Below are 14604 nucleotides of genomic sequence, written 5' to 3' on the forward strand. Positions count from 1 at the left end.
GGAAATGAGATGGAGACTCATGTCACTAAAATTGGAGATCTGACTCAGTAATTCAGTGTGTGCTTTGGGACTCACAGGGAGAAGTGATTCCTCACAAGCAGAGTGTTCTGGACCTGTGTAGAGGATTTGTGGGGTGGGAATGAAATCCTTCTTGGAGATTTCAAGTCTTCATCATTTCACTGCCTCCTTTTTGTGTGTGTGGGGGGGTTGGGGGTACTTGTGTGTTTTAATTATTATTATTATTTTTTTTAACCTTTTTTATTAACTAGGAAAATGAACACTTGAAAAAATTCCAGGTGACCTGGGAATTGCATAATAAACACCTGTTTGAAAATCTGGTCTTTTCGGAGCCACTTCTCCAGAGCAACTTACCAGCATTGGTGTCACAGATCAGGTACTTGTTTTTAATCTGTGTACATCCTGTGGTGTGACAGTACAGTTTTCCTGTGATATGGTGTATGTGTGTGCGCCTAGAGACCACTTCATCTATGTGTGCTTGGACCTTCTTGCAGAAAAAATAACACAGGGCCTAGGGGAAAAGACAGTTTGGGCATAAAACTCAAAACCTAAGGAGTAATAAAATTAAATTTTTAAGTAATAAACCAATATAAATGCCACTCAGAAATAACACTACAAACTCCTCATGAATATAGGAAAGCTACAGTAATAGAGTGCTTTCCTTTGGCAGGACTCTCTCTATCTGGCAGGAATGCTGTGGTTCTGCTGTATTTTAGGGATGTGCAGGGGAGGTCGGAGAAGGAGGCAGGGCCCAGGTGTGAGCATGCAGACTGTCTTGAGCATTAGGCATATGTTGCCATCTCTTGGAAATGTGCCCTCCATGCCCCAGCTCTGCATCTGTGCTTGTCCCCTGGATTCATCTTCCTGATATGGAATATCCAGGTGGCTTCCTCATGTCAACATAAACATAATAGTGCAGAACTCACTTGTGGGCATTTGTGGGGCATGAACTGGAGCAAGTGAGGAGCTGGGGGCTGGGTGTGCATTTGCCCTGAAGATACTGTGTTGGGTTAGGAAGCATGCCTCTCTTTCATCTAATGTTGCTTAGCAGAGTGGAGTCATGTGAGAGCTACCTTAGTCCCCAGTGTATGATTTTGTTTTTCCTACCTGTTAACTGCATATTCTAGATACACCCAACAATAGCCATTTTTGTTTGGCTATACCAAAATGTAGTTTGAATAGATTGGCAAGGAAGGGGAACCACAACCTGGGTATAGTGGCACATGTTAGTCATTACAGTTCAACATGCTGAGGCAAAAGGATTGCGAGTTTGAGGTCATTCTTGATAACTTAGGGAGACTCTGTCTCAATATATAACTAAACAGTGGGTTGGGGATATATGTATTTATTGTAGTAGAGTGCTTGCCTAGTATGTGCCAGGCCCTGGGTTCAATACCTTGTACCACCAGAAAAAGCAGGAGGAGCTGCTTGTAATAAATTATCACTCTGATTTACCTACCAGTCTGCTTTAAAAAAAAAACAAAACTTAAAACCCAGGTATTGATGTAGTGTTCATTGCATATGTTCCCAAATTTTATTTGAGGGCTGACCTTTAACTGCCCCCCATTTTACAACCTCATTTCTAGACAAAGAACAGCCTCAAAAGCAGTTTGGTGGTGCTCTTCACAGGTCTGAGCCCACTAGGCCACTGCCATCCCTGTTGGGTCAGCAAGTCTGAGTGGTCTTGGATCACAAGTCCCTGCTACAGGAGCAGTCCCACTTACAACCTAGCCCCAGTCAGGTGTCTTCCTTGCCATTCCCTGGGCCACTGCTCTACCCTTCCTCATCACCCCAGGGTCTCCAGCATTTAGAATTGATAGGTCACCCCATATTCTGCCAACTCCATTGATGGTGGCTGCTCGGTGTACAAGGTCAGGGATCTGGAGGACTGCTTGATCTTCTTGGTTATCTTCCTGATCATCATCTTGTTTTCTTTTGGGTTTATCTGCAGTTTTTCCTTGAGGAAGCAAAGATGCCCTAGTTGGAGCAACCTTTTTACTTAAAGTAACTCTAGCATACCTGGCTTTCCTACATCCAGCACTTTTCCAAAACCAATGTCATGTCCAGTAGGACTGGGAGGACTGTTTTGTATGAAGTAGGATAGGTGTGGCTTGTGCCTGCTGAGGTTTTGCAATGTGAAAGATAAGAACAGTTCAGCTAAGAAAGCACTGCTTTTATTTTTTGCAGCCTTCAATTTGAAAAAGGAGAGAAAAATACTATTTTAAATAAATGATATTTAAGTGAGATTAATACCGTTTAAAACAAAAAAAGGGAGGTTAGAGGGATTGATGGAAAGGTGTTGTGCAGGCATGCTGTGGCACTCGCAGGTGTGCCTAACTCTTCCAGCATTCAGCCACAGCGTGCTTCCCAGCTTCTCTTTTGCTCTGTGTCCACTGTTTTTTTGTGTGTATTTTGTTTGTTTTTGTTTTTCCATAGCATTGGCGGTGTAGTGAGCAGTGCTCTCAGTACCTCATGTTTATTAAGAAATCTTTTCTGCACAAGCCCAAGGAGGCAGAGATCATTATCCCCTAACTAGAGGGGAGAAGCCTTTAGCACAGAGGCTTGGACACAGCACTCCTCTTCTCCTGTCCACAGGGCACAGAGACACATGTTCATGCTATGGCCGGGATCCCTGGGCTCCCCCAAACTGTATGTTTGTGCAGGTGTTTGACTGCGTGTCCATTTGGGGATCACACCCAGGGGGGGCTTTGTAAATGAAGTTGCTTAGTGCAGCCTCTGAGACCCTTGTATAGGGAGGCCTGCTGGTGGTCCAGTGGGTGCCATGGCTCTCAGAGCCCCTCCTACAAGGCCTCCGGACAGGAAGCACAGTCCACCCACCAACTCCTGCTCCTGTGCCCACTGTTTAAAAGATTTTAATACACTAATTGTGAGTGTCACAGAAGAAAAAGGAGTTGAGAGTATGTGTGAGGCCCTGGGTTGGATCCCCAATAGTGAAGGAAAAAAAAAAAAAGAAGAAGAAGAAGAAGAATAAAAAAAAAAAGAAAAGGAGCTGGGAACTTTTTGGAAACTGAGGTTGAAGTGAAGAACTCATTGTCTTCTAAGCCAAGAGGTAGACATCCACCTGAAGCTATCCATCCTGCTACTGTGAACCAGCAGGTTTGATGGGCTTGTCATCATACTGTGGGATGGTGACAGAAACTTGAAAGGCATTATAAAGCTTTTTTTTTTTTTTTCCCCCCTGTGCCCATGTTCTAGATTTTTTATTTCTCATCAGGAATAAAATGGACAGACTGTAAAGAGCAGCAGTGTCTTATAGTCTTAAATGTTAATTCTGAGGTTCTTGCTACAATCTCTGAGTTCCAGGAGCAGATGAGGCATGGTGATGGTGATTAAGCAGTCCTTTGACGTCCCATGGGGACTCCACTGTTGGATCTGAGAAGGATATAGACTTGAGTTTCCAGTGAACAAACAGATTTAACAACTCATAAAAATTCTTGACACAAATTATATGTAAACAATACTCCCTAAGCAACAAAATACAGCAGCTGTATTTTAATACTAGCACTTCATCTCTGGGCCTGTTTGACTTCTTTGAAAAGATAGGGAGGACTGCGCGAAGCACACACTGAGTTTAATTAACTGCTGAAAGGCAGGTGTCTAGAGCAGCTGTCCATGTCTGCCCCTCCACATCAGTTTCTTTGCCCAGAATTGTCACTGTAGCCATTCTCCTCTTGATAGCCAAGTGTGTTTTTCCTTTCTTAATCTCACCTGGCTTTTTGTTTTGTTTTGTTTTTAAACATGAATTGTCTACCCAAAGGTGTCCTCATCCAAATGAATTTGATATAGTTTAAGAAAGTTATTTTTCTTTTATGTAAATAGCTCTATTGAGACACGTGCATATTGTGCAATTTACCAATTAAAATATACAATTCAGTAGCTGTTAGCATATTGCATAGTTTTTAATTTAAATTTGATAAAATATATCTTATATAAAATCTCCCAATTTAGCCATTTTAAGTGTATGGTTATTTAGCATTTATTTACAGCCATCACTGCTACATATTTCCAAAACTTTGTCTCATCACCTGAAACAGAAACTCTGTAACCACCAAACAGTAACTCACATTCTATCCTTTTCCCCCTTTGTCTTTTGAAAGTCTTAATCTGTAGCAGTACCCTCTTTTTCCTGACAACTTACCTGTTAAAGAACTGTGGGTCCTTTGAAAAGATAGAGGTGCCATAATCTGGGTCCTGCATGAACACACTTATGGAGCTCTCACATTATACCAGCAAAGAAATCTCCAGGACCCCTGTCTCCTCTGCCCTCCTGTGGCTCAAAATAATCAGTGTCCTATAAATTGGAAGAGATGTGTGCTTACTTCTGGTAGGAGCAGGTGGAATGGGGGGCCAGATGGAATTACACATAAAATGAGCTTTGTGTGAAGAGTGGAAGTCATTCATGAGAGGAGCAAGGCTGGTAGCCACCAAAGTCTGCAGAAGATCTTTATTTCACAGCCACAGCGTGGCAAGAGGCAAGGCTGTGTTCTTGAGGTCTGGGGTCATGCTAGGCATTGGTATAGAACCCAGAAGAGAAAGATGGTGTCACTAGAGCCATATCTTCAGGAGCTGTTTTTCCTGAGAGGGAGAGTCTTAGGAGACTTGATGCTTGCACTGCTCAATCCCTGTGTGCATCAGTATTCTGTTTCCTGCGTTGTTCCCTAACAACTTCTGCATGCTTCTTCATGGCTGTCATCCATGTGTGTAGGTAGGGTTTGGTTGCAGATTCCCTCTCTATGCAGTATTTCCCCATGGACCTCCCAGATAAAAGGAAAAGAGTGAGTTGTTTCTGTTTATTTCTACCTGTGACAAGATTTTAATTTAAAATGGCTTTATTTTATTTTATTTTTTCCAGTACTAGGGATGGAACCTAGAGGCACTCTACCACTGAGCTATTCCCCCAGCCTTTCTTTCTTTTTATTTTGAGACAGGGTCTCACTGTGTTTGCCCAGGCTCTCTTCAAATTTGGTAACTATCCTAATTAATCTAATTATCTAATTAGCCTTTAGACAGGCAAGTGCCACAGAGCCTAGTGATTTTATTTTTATTATAAAATTATTAGATTGTTACCATAGATAAAATCCTGAAAATATATAAAATCATGAAGAAAAAAAGCACTGTAATCACTTTGATGTTTCTTACACATTTTTCCTGTGTCCTGCCACATACATTTGTTTGTTTGTTTTTATATTTGTTTATTTTTTTGTAGTTGTAGATGGCCAGCATGCCTTTTATTTTGTTTATTTTTATGTGGTGCTAAGGATTCAACCCAGTGCCTCACACATGCTAGGCAAGGGCTCTGCCACTGAATCATAGCCTCAGCCCCACATAATTTTTTTTCATTACTGGGGATGAAACCCAGAGCCTCACTCCTGTTAGTCAAGAACTTCACCTCTCAGCTACGTGTTCAGCCCACACATGCACATTTTTAAGCATGCTGTAATTGTATCTAGGTGTATTTTCATTTTAAAACATACATGTATATGTGTGTATGTGTGGATGAATAGATAACTACAAATTTTACAGTTTTGTCTTATATCCCTTTACCTAGACATCCCATAATTATTTTATGGTTCTCTGTGGCTAACTCCCAGTTTTTTTTAATATCAACAGTGCTTATATGTCTACCCTTGCACTTAATTAAGTCTTTGTGTTTCTTTTCTTTTCAGGACAGGGAGTGTACCAAGGATTAAACCCAGGGGCACTCAACCACTGAGCCACATCCCCAGTCCTGTTTTGTATTTTATCTAGAGACAGGGTCTCGCTGAGTTGCTTCGTGCCTTGCTTTTGCTGAGGCTGGCTTTGAACTCGTGATCTTCCTTGCTCAGCCTCCTGAGCTGCTGGGATTATACTGCGCCTGGCGCTCTTTGTGTTTCTGATATAAATGTTTCTGGTATAAATGTAAAGCAGGCATACCTCTGCTTCCCAGCTTGAGTCTTTGATTCTGAATAATCAGTGTTGAGAACTCTGTATTCCAGCTAAAATGGGCTGACATGTTGGTGTACTTACATATTAAGGAAATGAATTTTTCCGGTGAGAATCTCTATGTAGCTCCACACCACCCCTTGAGCTGCCATCTTCTCTCTCCCAAACCACTATCTTGCTTCATGTCCTCTTTTTTTGAAATCTGCATATTTTTTCTCCAGTCTGCCTGTGTGTCCTTCATTTCCCATCTTACCATTGTTCTTAACACAGTGTAGCTGTATCTCTTCATTTGAATCTGATTTTCTGTTTTGCTTTATTTGAAAAGCAAGTATAAATTTTTTTCTCTCAGTAAATGTTCTGTTTTCTCTGGGTCTGTATTTCAATAGAAAAAAAATAGTTCATGACCCCATGTGCAGCAAATTGAACCATAGCCGTGGTCTTTTGGGGATGGCATTATTCCCTACTAATTTCTTTTCTTAGGAGCTCTTCTTTCTTTGAGTATCTCCTTTATGTGAGGTTTTATTGGGTACCTTGCATCTGTGACCTATTGGGCCCTCACTGCAGCCCTGCTGTGGTATGTAGTGGCATTACTGTGTTTTTGAGACGACCTAGGTAGACTGTCGTGGCAGGTACACCTCTGCTTCTCAGCTGGAGTCTTGAGGCTCTCTTGTCACAAGGCCTCCTCCCTCCTAGGCTGGGGACCACCACACATGACACCTGCAATGAAGACACATACAGCACCTTACTGCAGAGGTTCCAGCGCTCTGAGGAGGAGCTGCGCAGAGTCGCGGAGCAGTGGCTGGAGTGCCAGAAGAGGATTGATGCCTATGTGGACGAGCAGGTGAGCACTGTGCCAGAGGCATAGCCTGTGCATTGACAGGGTGTGTGCCAAGGGGCTCTCTACAGTGGAGGAGCATGGCTTCCTGGCAGAGGCCCTGGGACACCTCACTGCAGCAGATAGTTTTCCTAGCAGAGCTGTACTGGTGATGTGGTGGTGGCAGTTGGTCAGGTCCACCTCAGCCAGGGTGTGTACACCATCCCTTACATAGTCTGTGCTCATGCAGGAATCATGGAGACTTTAGGAAGCCACCAGACCTTGTAATTCCAGAAGCTTTTACTGAACACTGTGGTATTCAGAGCCTACTCTTCATTCATCCTGAACCATCCAGAAAGGGAACACAGACACACATGAAAGTGTTAAGGAAGCTGGAGGAGAGCTGGGAGGCAGGCCATGCCTGCTGGAGATGGACGTGCAGGGACATTGCACTATGTGGCCAGAGCCCCTCAGGAGGGGACAGACTCTGAGCAAGTCTTTGAGATGTTTTCCCCTCCTGTCCAACCCCGGCCTCCTAACTTTCTAGAACCTCTAGTAGAATCAGGCAAGGAAGTCAAAGTGGTCTTATTTCAAAGGTCATTGGTATAGAGGAGTAAAAAGGAAAAACGACAGAGCTCCGTATAATGCTTTTCAGACTATTCGTGGAAAAATAGAGCTGTGGTTCTGGATTCAGGTGTGTACTGGTTCCAAGTCTAAACCAGGATTGTTAGTGCCACCTAGAAGCCGACCAAGCCCTTTGTTAGCTTTTGTCCCTATCTGAGCATTAAGCAGCTATAAGGAAGGAGGAGGGCACTGGTATGTGCTCACTTCTCTTGTAAGCCATCTCACTGTTTGGGGAGCTCAGGCCTTGCTTTATGTGGCAGTTGCCTTACTGCCATTGCTTAGTCTCTTGCTCATTGTTGTTCTGCCCTTCACCTTCATCACTGCAGTGGGCTTCACCCTGAGCACTGCATGCACAATAGAGAGGCAGGGCAGTGGGGCTAATCAGCTCCTACAGCTTTCTCCCTATTGTCCTGTGGTCACTGGCAGAATTTGGGAGAACCATTGTTGCTTTGAGTTTTCTTCAGCATGGATGTGACCCTGAATCATGTTTTTGTCTGGTTGTGCAAAGACTTGCTCTCTAGTTGTGCCTTGTCACTGAGCAGTGTTGTCTTACTTCAGGCTGCTGTTGGTGTAGGCCTGTTCCCAAGCCACTTCGACAGTGTCAGTTGGGCTGATGCTGGAGCAGGTCAGGTAGTCATGAAGCTCTGCCTGTGGCTTGCCTGGGCGAGGAGGGCCAGACAAACAGATCATGAGTAGAGCTGCAGCATTCTCTCTGCAGCCTCAGCCACCAGGCCTGAGCATTCAGGTAGCCAGCAGCTATTCACATGAAAGGAACAGCAGAGAGGATATGGAGAGCTAGCTGCTTTCCCTCTGCTGTCGGCACACAGAAGAGTCTGCTTCATGAGACTTCTGTTTAGACTGGAGTTTGCTGTGGCTTGTAGTAGATCAGGAGCCAGGAGGTAAAATGGGGCTGGGACAGGGAGGTCAGCTGTATCAGGCTCTTGAGCTGTGGCAGTGCAGAGGGATCCTTGCACAGAGGTCACTGTTCCCTGGGGGATCTACTTGACATGGGTTCTGTGCAGGACCATGAAAATTGACAGCAGGCTACAATTCTGGATCTGCCTCATGAGCTCTGCTTAAACTGTTTCCCTTCAGTTTTGTGTTCCATTAATTCCAAATAAATTTTTTGTGCTTTTTTTTGGGGGGGGGGGGAGTGAGTATTGGGGATTGAACTCAGGGGGACTTGACCACTGAGCCACATCCCTCGTCCTATTTTGTATTTAGAGACAGGGTCTCAATGAGTTGTTTAGTGCCCTCACTTTTGCTGAGCTGGCTTTGAACTCCCAATCTTCCTTCCTTAGTCTCTGGAGCTGCTGGGATCTTGCTTTGTTTTGGGGAAAAAAAAAAACAAACTGCGAGAAGTAGTCCCTTGTGTAGTGAATTGCATTGTGGTAAGCTGCTTAAGGGTCACCTACAGAGAATACCCCAGGATAGCTGTGCATAGTAGTTTGTGGAGGGTAACAAGTTAAGAGAGAAGCAGTGAAACTCTGGTTTACTGGGGTGTCAGATCATCAGTATTATGTAAAGGAAAACCCGGGGGGAGGGTCTAGATTTGAGTCAGCTTTCTGTTATTATGACAAAGTGCTTGGAATAATTAACTCATAAGGATGAAAAATTTGTGGCTCATGGTTTCAGAGGGTGTAGTTTATGGTCGGTTGACCCTGTTGCTTTGAGCCTGCAGAGGCACAGTCATGGCAGCCAGGAAGCAAAGAGAGAAGAGAAGGGGCTGTGGTCCCAGTATCCCCTTCGAGGAGAATGTATCCCTATGATCTAACTTTTCCCATTAGCCCCCACCTCCTCAAGGTTTTGTCACCTTCCACTGGTGCTACAGGCTGACAAACAAGCCTTTAACAGATGAATGTTTACGGAATATCTAAGATTCAAACTATGGGTAGATCTTATCATTGGGGCTCAAGGGAATGGTGGAAGGAAACTGATGAGGAGCTGGAGAGGGAGTGAGATGCAGGAAGCAGGGCTATTGCAGCTGGTAACAGAGAGAGGAGCACTGGGGCTCGTGGACCCAGGAAAGGGCCACTGCAGACGACAAGGGCCTCAAGGCTACCAAAGGAGCTACTTGTGAGAGGTGCTTGGAAGGGCCCTGAATCCATAGGTCTCTCAGGAAGTGAAATTATGAAATAATATTACCTACCAAGTCTCTGTCCTGACAGCTTCAGTTATAAGAAAGTCATACTGTGTGAGGTCAAGGAACCCTCCAGTGCGATGATGTTATGAAATAAACTCAGGACCTCTCTTGTCTTTTCCAAGGACCATGGCCTGCAGTGTCCTCATTTTATCTTTGACAAGGTTCATGTATTGGGGTAAAAGGGAGGCATGTTGCTGTGGATACTCTGGACTGCAGCTGGCCACATGCAGCACCTTTGGAGCCTTCTACATGTAGACGGTTAGCTCACTGCAGGACAGCTGCCAAAGTGCGCCCAGATGGTACCAGCTGGCATTTGCTGTTGGCCTAGAGATAAATGTCTCAGGGCCCATTTCAGTGCTGTAGTAGTCATTGCAGTAACTGAGAAGCTGTTTCATCTCTGCCCTGCACCCTGGTGTGGAGATGCTATGATTCTTGGCATAGGGAATGTGCAGAAGTGAGTTGGCAGAGATTTCAGGCCTGGTTGGACTAGAAGACCTTCAGGTCCCCTCCATTCTGAGATGTAAATCAAGGAACACACCTATTCCTGACAGTGGGGATGATAATCTCTGTGCCTGCTGCTCAGTGCTCATCAGGGCTTTGCAGAACACTTTCTGGGGAGGCACTGTCTGCTAGGCTTGAGTGGCAAATGGAGACCCCCAGGTATGTGGGAAGTGCCTATACTGGTATAGAAATGGGGAGGCTGGCTTCTCAAGACTCCTGAGTCTGGGAGCTTCTCTGAGTGGGACTGCTGCCTCCCTCTCTCCACACATTTGACATTTCTCCTGCTATTCACTAGAGTTGGTTTCCCTCATGTTATATCTATATAAGCTTATGCAGTGGTAAATAACCATTAGGCGATTTCAGGAAATGGAATAATTAAATAGTAATTCAGATTAGAGAAGAGTATGGTGCCAGGCTCTGTGTGGATCACACCTTCACTGCTCTTGGGCTCTAGACATAGTTACCACAGCTGTGGGTGGCAGGAGGCTCCCCAAGGGCCCAGCCAGGCAGGCTTAGGGCTCCAGGAAGAATGGTCCACATCCTGTCCCCTGGTATACATTGGATGGGTGTGGTAGATTTATTTCTCCTGTTGGACCAGGCCTGAACAGGAAAAAGACCCAGGGTAACTCTCAGGAAGGGGGAAGTTTCTTTTTTGCTATGATTGAAGAATACTTTAAGAGTAATAATTCCTAGAATTGTTTGTTGCCTGCAATTGGTTTCATTCATTAACATAATATACATTGCTGTTCTAGTGAAAATGGAAATGTATGTAAAAATAGCAATGCTTTCTCTTGGGAGAAAAATACAGTATCCCTTAAAAAGTAAAGCTGATGGGGCTGGGGTTGTGGCTCAGTGGTAGAGTGCTGGCCTGGCATGCACGGGACACTGGGTTCAATTCTCAGCACCACATAAATGTAAAATAAAAGATCTTGTGTCCACTGAAAAACTAAAAAAAAAAGTAAAGCTGGTATTGAATTTAGTTCTTTAAATTTCTTTTTTTTTGTACCAAGGATTGAGCCCAGGGGTGCTTAACCATTGAGCCACATCTCCAGCCCTTTTTATTTTATTTATTCATTTTTAGAGAGAGAGAATTTTAATATTTATTTTTTTCTAGTTTTCGGCGGACACAACATCTTTGTTTTTGTATGTGGTGCTGAGGATCGAACCTGGACTGCACGCATGCCAGGCGAGTGCGCTACCGCTTGAGCCACATTCCCAGTCCTTTATTTTTTATTTTGAGACAGGGTCTCGCTAAGTTGCTGAGCCTGGCTTTGAACTTGTCATCTTCCTGCCTCAGCCTCCTGAGCCACTAGGATTACAGTTGTCTGCCACCATTCCCCTCTGTCCTATCTTTTTTACAAAGAAAGAACATTGTCTCCACTAAAGCAGCCAGAAGATACATTCCTGTTTTTCACTCTCTACCAAAAACCATGAGAAATCAAGACGTTATAATACAAATTTGAGAAATTGAGCCACTTTTAGTAGCATCCATGGAGTCATTGCAGAATGAGGGAGGTGACTTAAAATAATAGAAATGTATTTTGTCACAGTTCTGGAAGCCCAGACCCAGAAGTTCAAAATCAAAGTATCATCAGAGTCATGTTTTCTTCTGAACACTGATGGTTGCAGGGATGGGGAAATTTTTCCTGCCCGTCTGCCTCACGATGGCCCCAGGTGTCCTATCTAGTGACTGTGTTACTGCAGTCCCCTATGGAACCATTTAAATCTGTCATTTAATTTAAAGCCCTTGAAATGGAGATTAGTTACTTCTCATCAGTAAGCATTTTAGAAATTTTATACTAATCCAAAGATTTCAAAATGTAGAGCACTTGGAAAATAATCCAGTCTTTATTCACAAAGAAACAGAATGCAAGGGGCAATTGACAGCTTTGAAATGTTATTTTGCTTTTTAAAATTCATGTTTTCTTTGTTTGATACATATATACATAACACTGCAGTTACCCAAGTTTTCCCCCCAACTAATTTTGACTAGAGAATGTGAGGAGAGGACCAAAGAGTGGGTTTTTATTGATGTTGTTTACCAATAAAATGGAGTGGCAAATGGAGACCCCCAGCTGACCTCCCTGTCCCAGCCCCATCTTACCTCTTGGCTCCTGATCTACTACAAGCACAGCAAACTTCAGTCTAAACAGAAGTCTCATGAAGCAGATTCTTCTGTGTGCCAGATAACTCTTGAATTCTGAACTAATTACATACTTTCCTATCTTTATATATGAATACATCACCAGTGAAACTCCACATCATATACAACCTCAAGAGTGGGATCCTAACTAGAATAAGTTGTACTCCAAGTATGTGTAATGTCAAAAAACACTCTACTGTCATGTATATCTAAAAAGAATGAATAAAATATGTATACATATGATCACCTTTCCTAATTTTTAGCTTTCTAATATCATTTTTCAAACTTGCAATAGTAATGCATACTCTCCAAGAAAAATGCCTTTCTGGGATGGGGTTGTGGCTCAGTGGTAGAGCGTTTACCTAGCACATGTGAGCCACTGGGTATGATCCCTAGCACCACATAAAAAACGAAATAAACAAAATAAAGGTTTTTTTTTTTAATGCCTTTTTTAAAAACTGCAGGCATATATGTTGAAAAGGAAGGGTTGGCCCTTGATATTAAATCCTTCCATCTAAGAATCTGATCTCTCCTTATTTTTAGGTCTTTTTTTCTATCCTGCATAGTCTGTGCATTTCTTACCAAGTTTATGCCATGGAGTTTCTTAGTTTTGGGTCCTGTTTTGTGAGTATGCTTTCTAATGTGTTCTTGGTGATGAACGGGAAGGCAGAGTTAGGGGCACCGTTCGTCTTAACAAAGTCCCTCAGTAGCTTCAGTAGTTTTTGAGTCAGTTGCTTTGAATTTTCTGGGAGATCATGATATCATCTTCAAATAATGATAGTTCTATCTCATTCTTTCTTGCATTTGAACTTCTTTTTGGCTTCTATTAGAACCTTCAGAGCAGGGTGAGTGAGTATACTGGCAGAGGCACCCTTGGCCAGTCCTTGTGTGGGGGTTTTGAATGTCTCATGATGAAGCACTGTTTGCCATTCAGACTTTTTTGGTACTCACTAGCAAATTCAAGAAGTTCACTTTATTTACTTGGGTTATTTTAAAAGAAAAAGAGTAATACATGTCAAATTTGATTTTATAGTTTTCCTATTTTTGTATGAGTTTTAAGAGATTAGGTTTCCTAATTTTGAGGCATTCTTGGCATCCTTGAGATTAATCCTTATTAGATCATGATATTCTTCACTGTTAGACTTAACTTGCTGATGTTTTATTTAGGACTTTTTATTTATATTCTGAGGTGTTATGGAGTTGAGTTTTAGTTTTTGACACCTTGTCTGTTTTGTGAGAAGATCATGATAGCTTTATGGAACAATTTGAGAAACTGTATTTTTTCAGTTTGCAGGAATAGTTTAAATTTTCTATTCCATGAAGGATGTGATAGAACTTACCATAAAACTTTGGGGCCTGATTCATGTTTGCAGAGGGGAAGAACAAGTATAGATCTACTATTAGTCTATTTCAGGTTTTCTTCTTCTTGAATCACATTGCATTTTACCTATTGATTTTTGTGTAGAAAGTTATACACATTGTTTAGATGAAGAGTCTTGAGTACTTGTCTCCAGGCTGGGGAATTCATGGGAGTGATGGAGTGGGCCAGCTCAGAAGTGCTGTGGTTCTCATATCCACCATGTGTGCTTACACCTAGGCAGGCTCAGGGAGAGAGCACTTCTCCTTTCAGGTAGGAAATGGTCTGCCCTCTGCAGTGGGAGGCTCTGGGGAACTGTGCCTCTTGTAAAAAGAGCACTTGTGGGACTAGGGATATAGCTCAGTTGGTAGAGTGCTTGCCTTGTATACACAAGGCCCTGAATTCAGTCCCTAGCACCACACACACACACACACACACACACACATGCACTTGTGGCGATTTTGATTAAGTTGAGTAAGATGCTGAAATGGGCTGCCTTGATAATATATTTGTAGTATTGTATCTGTTTTCTTTACATCTTGTATATATCATTTGAAAAAAAATCTTCCCTTGAAAATACCCTGTGTAATTGCTGCTGGTACCAAGGTGTTTTTTGTTTGTTTGTTTGTTTGTTTTGTTTTTTAACATCTGCTTTCTAGATGACAATGAAAACCAAACAGCGCATGTTAACGGAAGACTGGGAGATATTTAAACAAAGGCGATTCATTGAAGAACAGGTAAGTTTGTCCATATGAGAGGCAATTAAAGGAAGTAGGAAATCCTCTTTATAGAGTGAGTGGCATTTTGCACATTAGCTGCTCTGTTGCAACAGGACACCATTTGAGGACCACATGGGCAACATCTGCCAGTGTTAAACAGTGGTTTTAGCCTCAAGGTAAACCAATTTTATTTGCCTATTTCCTATATTCTGATTACTCTTTAAGGAAAGCCAGTGCTCATCGAGTGACTGATATTGGTACACAGCAGCCCTAGGAATTTTACAGATGACATTGCCCTGAGTCCCCATGAGTACCTGTGAGGCAGTTGTTGCTATCTCCAGA

General features: G+C 42.9%; 1 protein-coding gene across 6 annotated transcripts in view; it reads left to right on the plus strand.

Annotated features, from left to right (window-relative positions):
* Positions 1 to 14604, plus strand: part of Fam193a (family with sequence similarity 193 member A) — a 148401-nt gene that overhangs the window by 83009 nt on the left and 50788 nt on the right. For all 6 annotated transcript variants that reach the window (XR_013092156.1, XR_013092157.1, XM_076864561.1 and 3 more), the window contains 3 exons: positions 270 to 394; positions 6655 to 6802; positions 14203 to 14280. Coding sequence is in view for 4 of the 6 variants with exons in the window: in XM_076864561.1 (XP_076720676.1) it covers positions 270 to 394; positions 6655 to 6802; positions 14203 to 14280 (351 nt within the window). In the remaining 2 variants the exon portion in view is untranslated. The remainder of the gene's footprint in view (positions 1 to 269; positions 395 to 6654; positions 6803 to 14202; positions 14281 to 14604) is intronic.

This window comes from Callospermophilus lateralis, chromosome 8, assembly GCF_048772815.1.
Source record: "Callospermophilus lateralis isolate mCalLat2 chromosome 8, mCalLat2.hap1, whole genome shotgun sequence".
In the NCBI taxonomy this organism is placed as follows: domain Eukaryota; kingdom Metazoa; phylum Chordata; class Mammalia; order Rodentia; family Sciuridae; genus Callospermophilus; species Callospermophilus lateralis.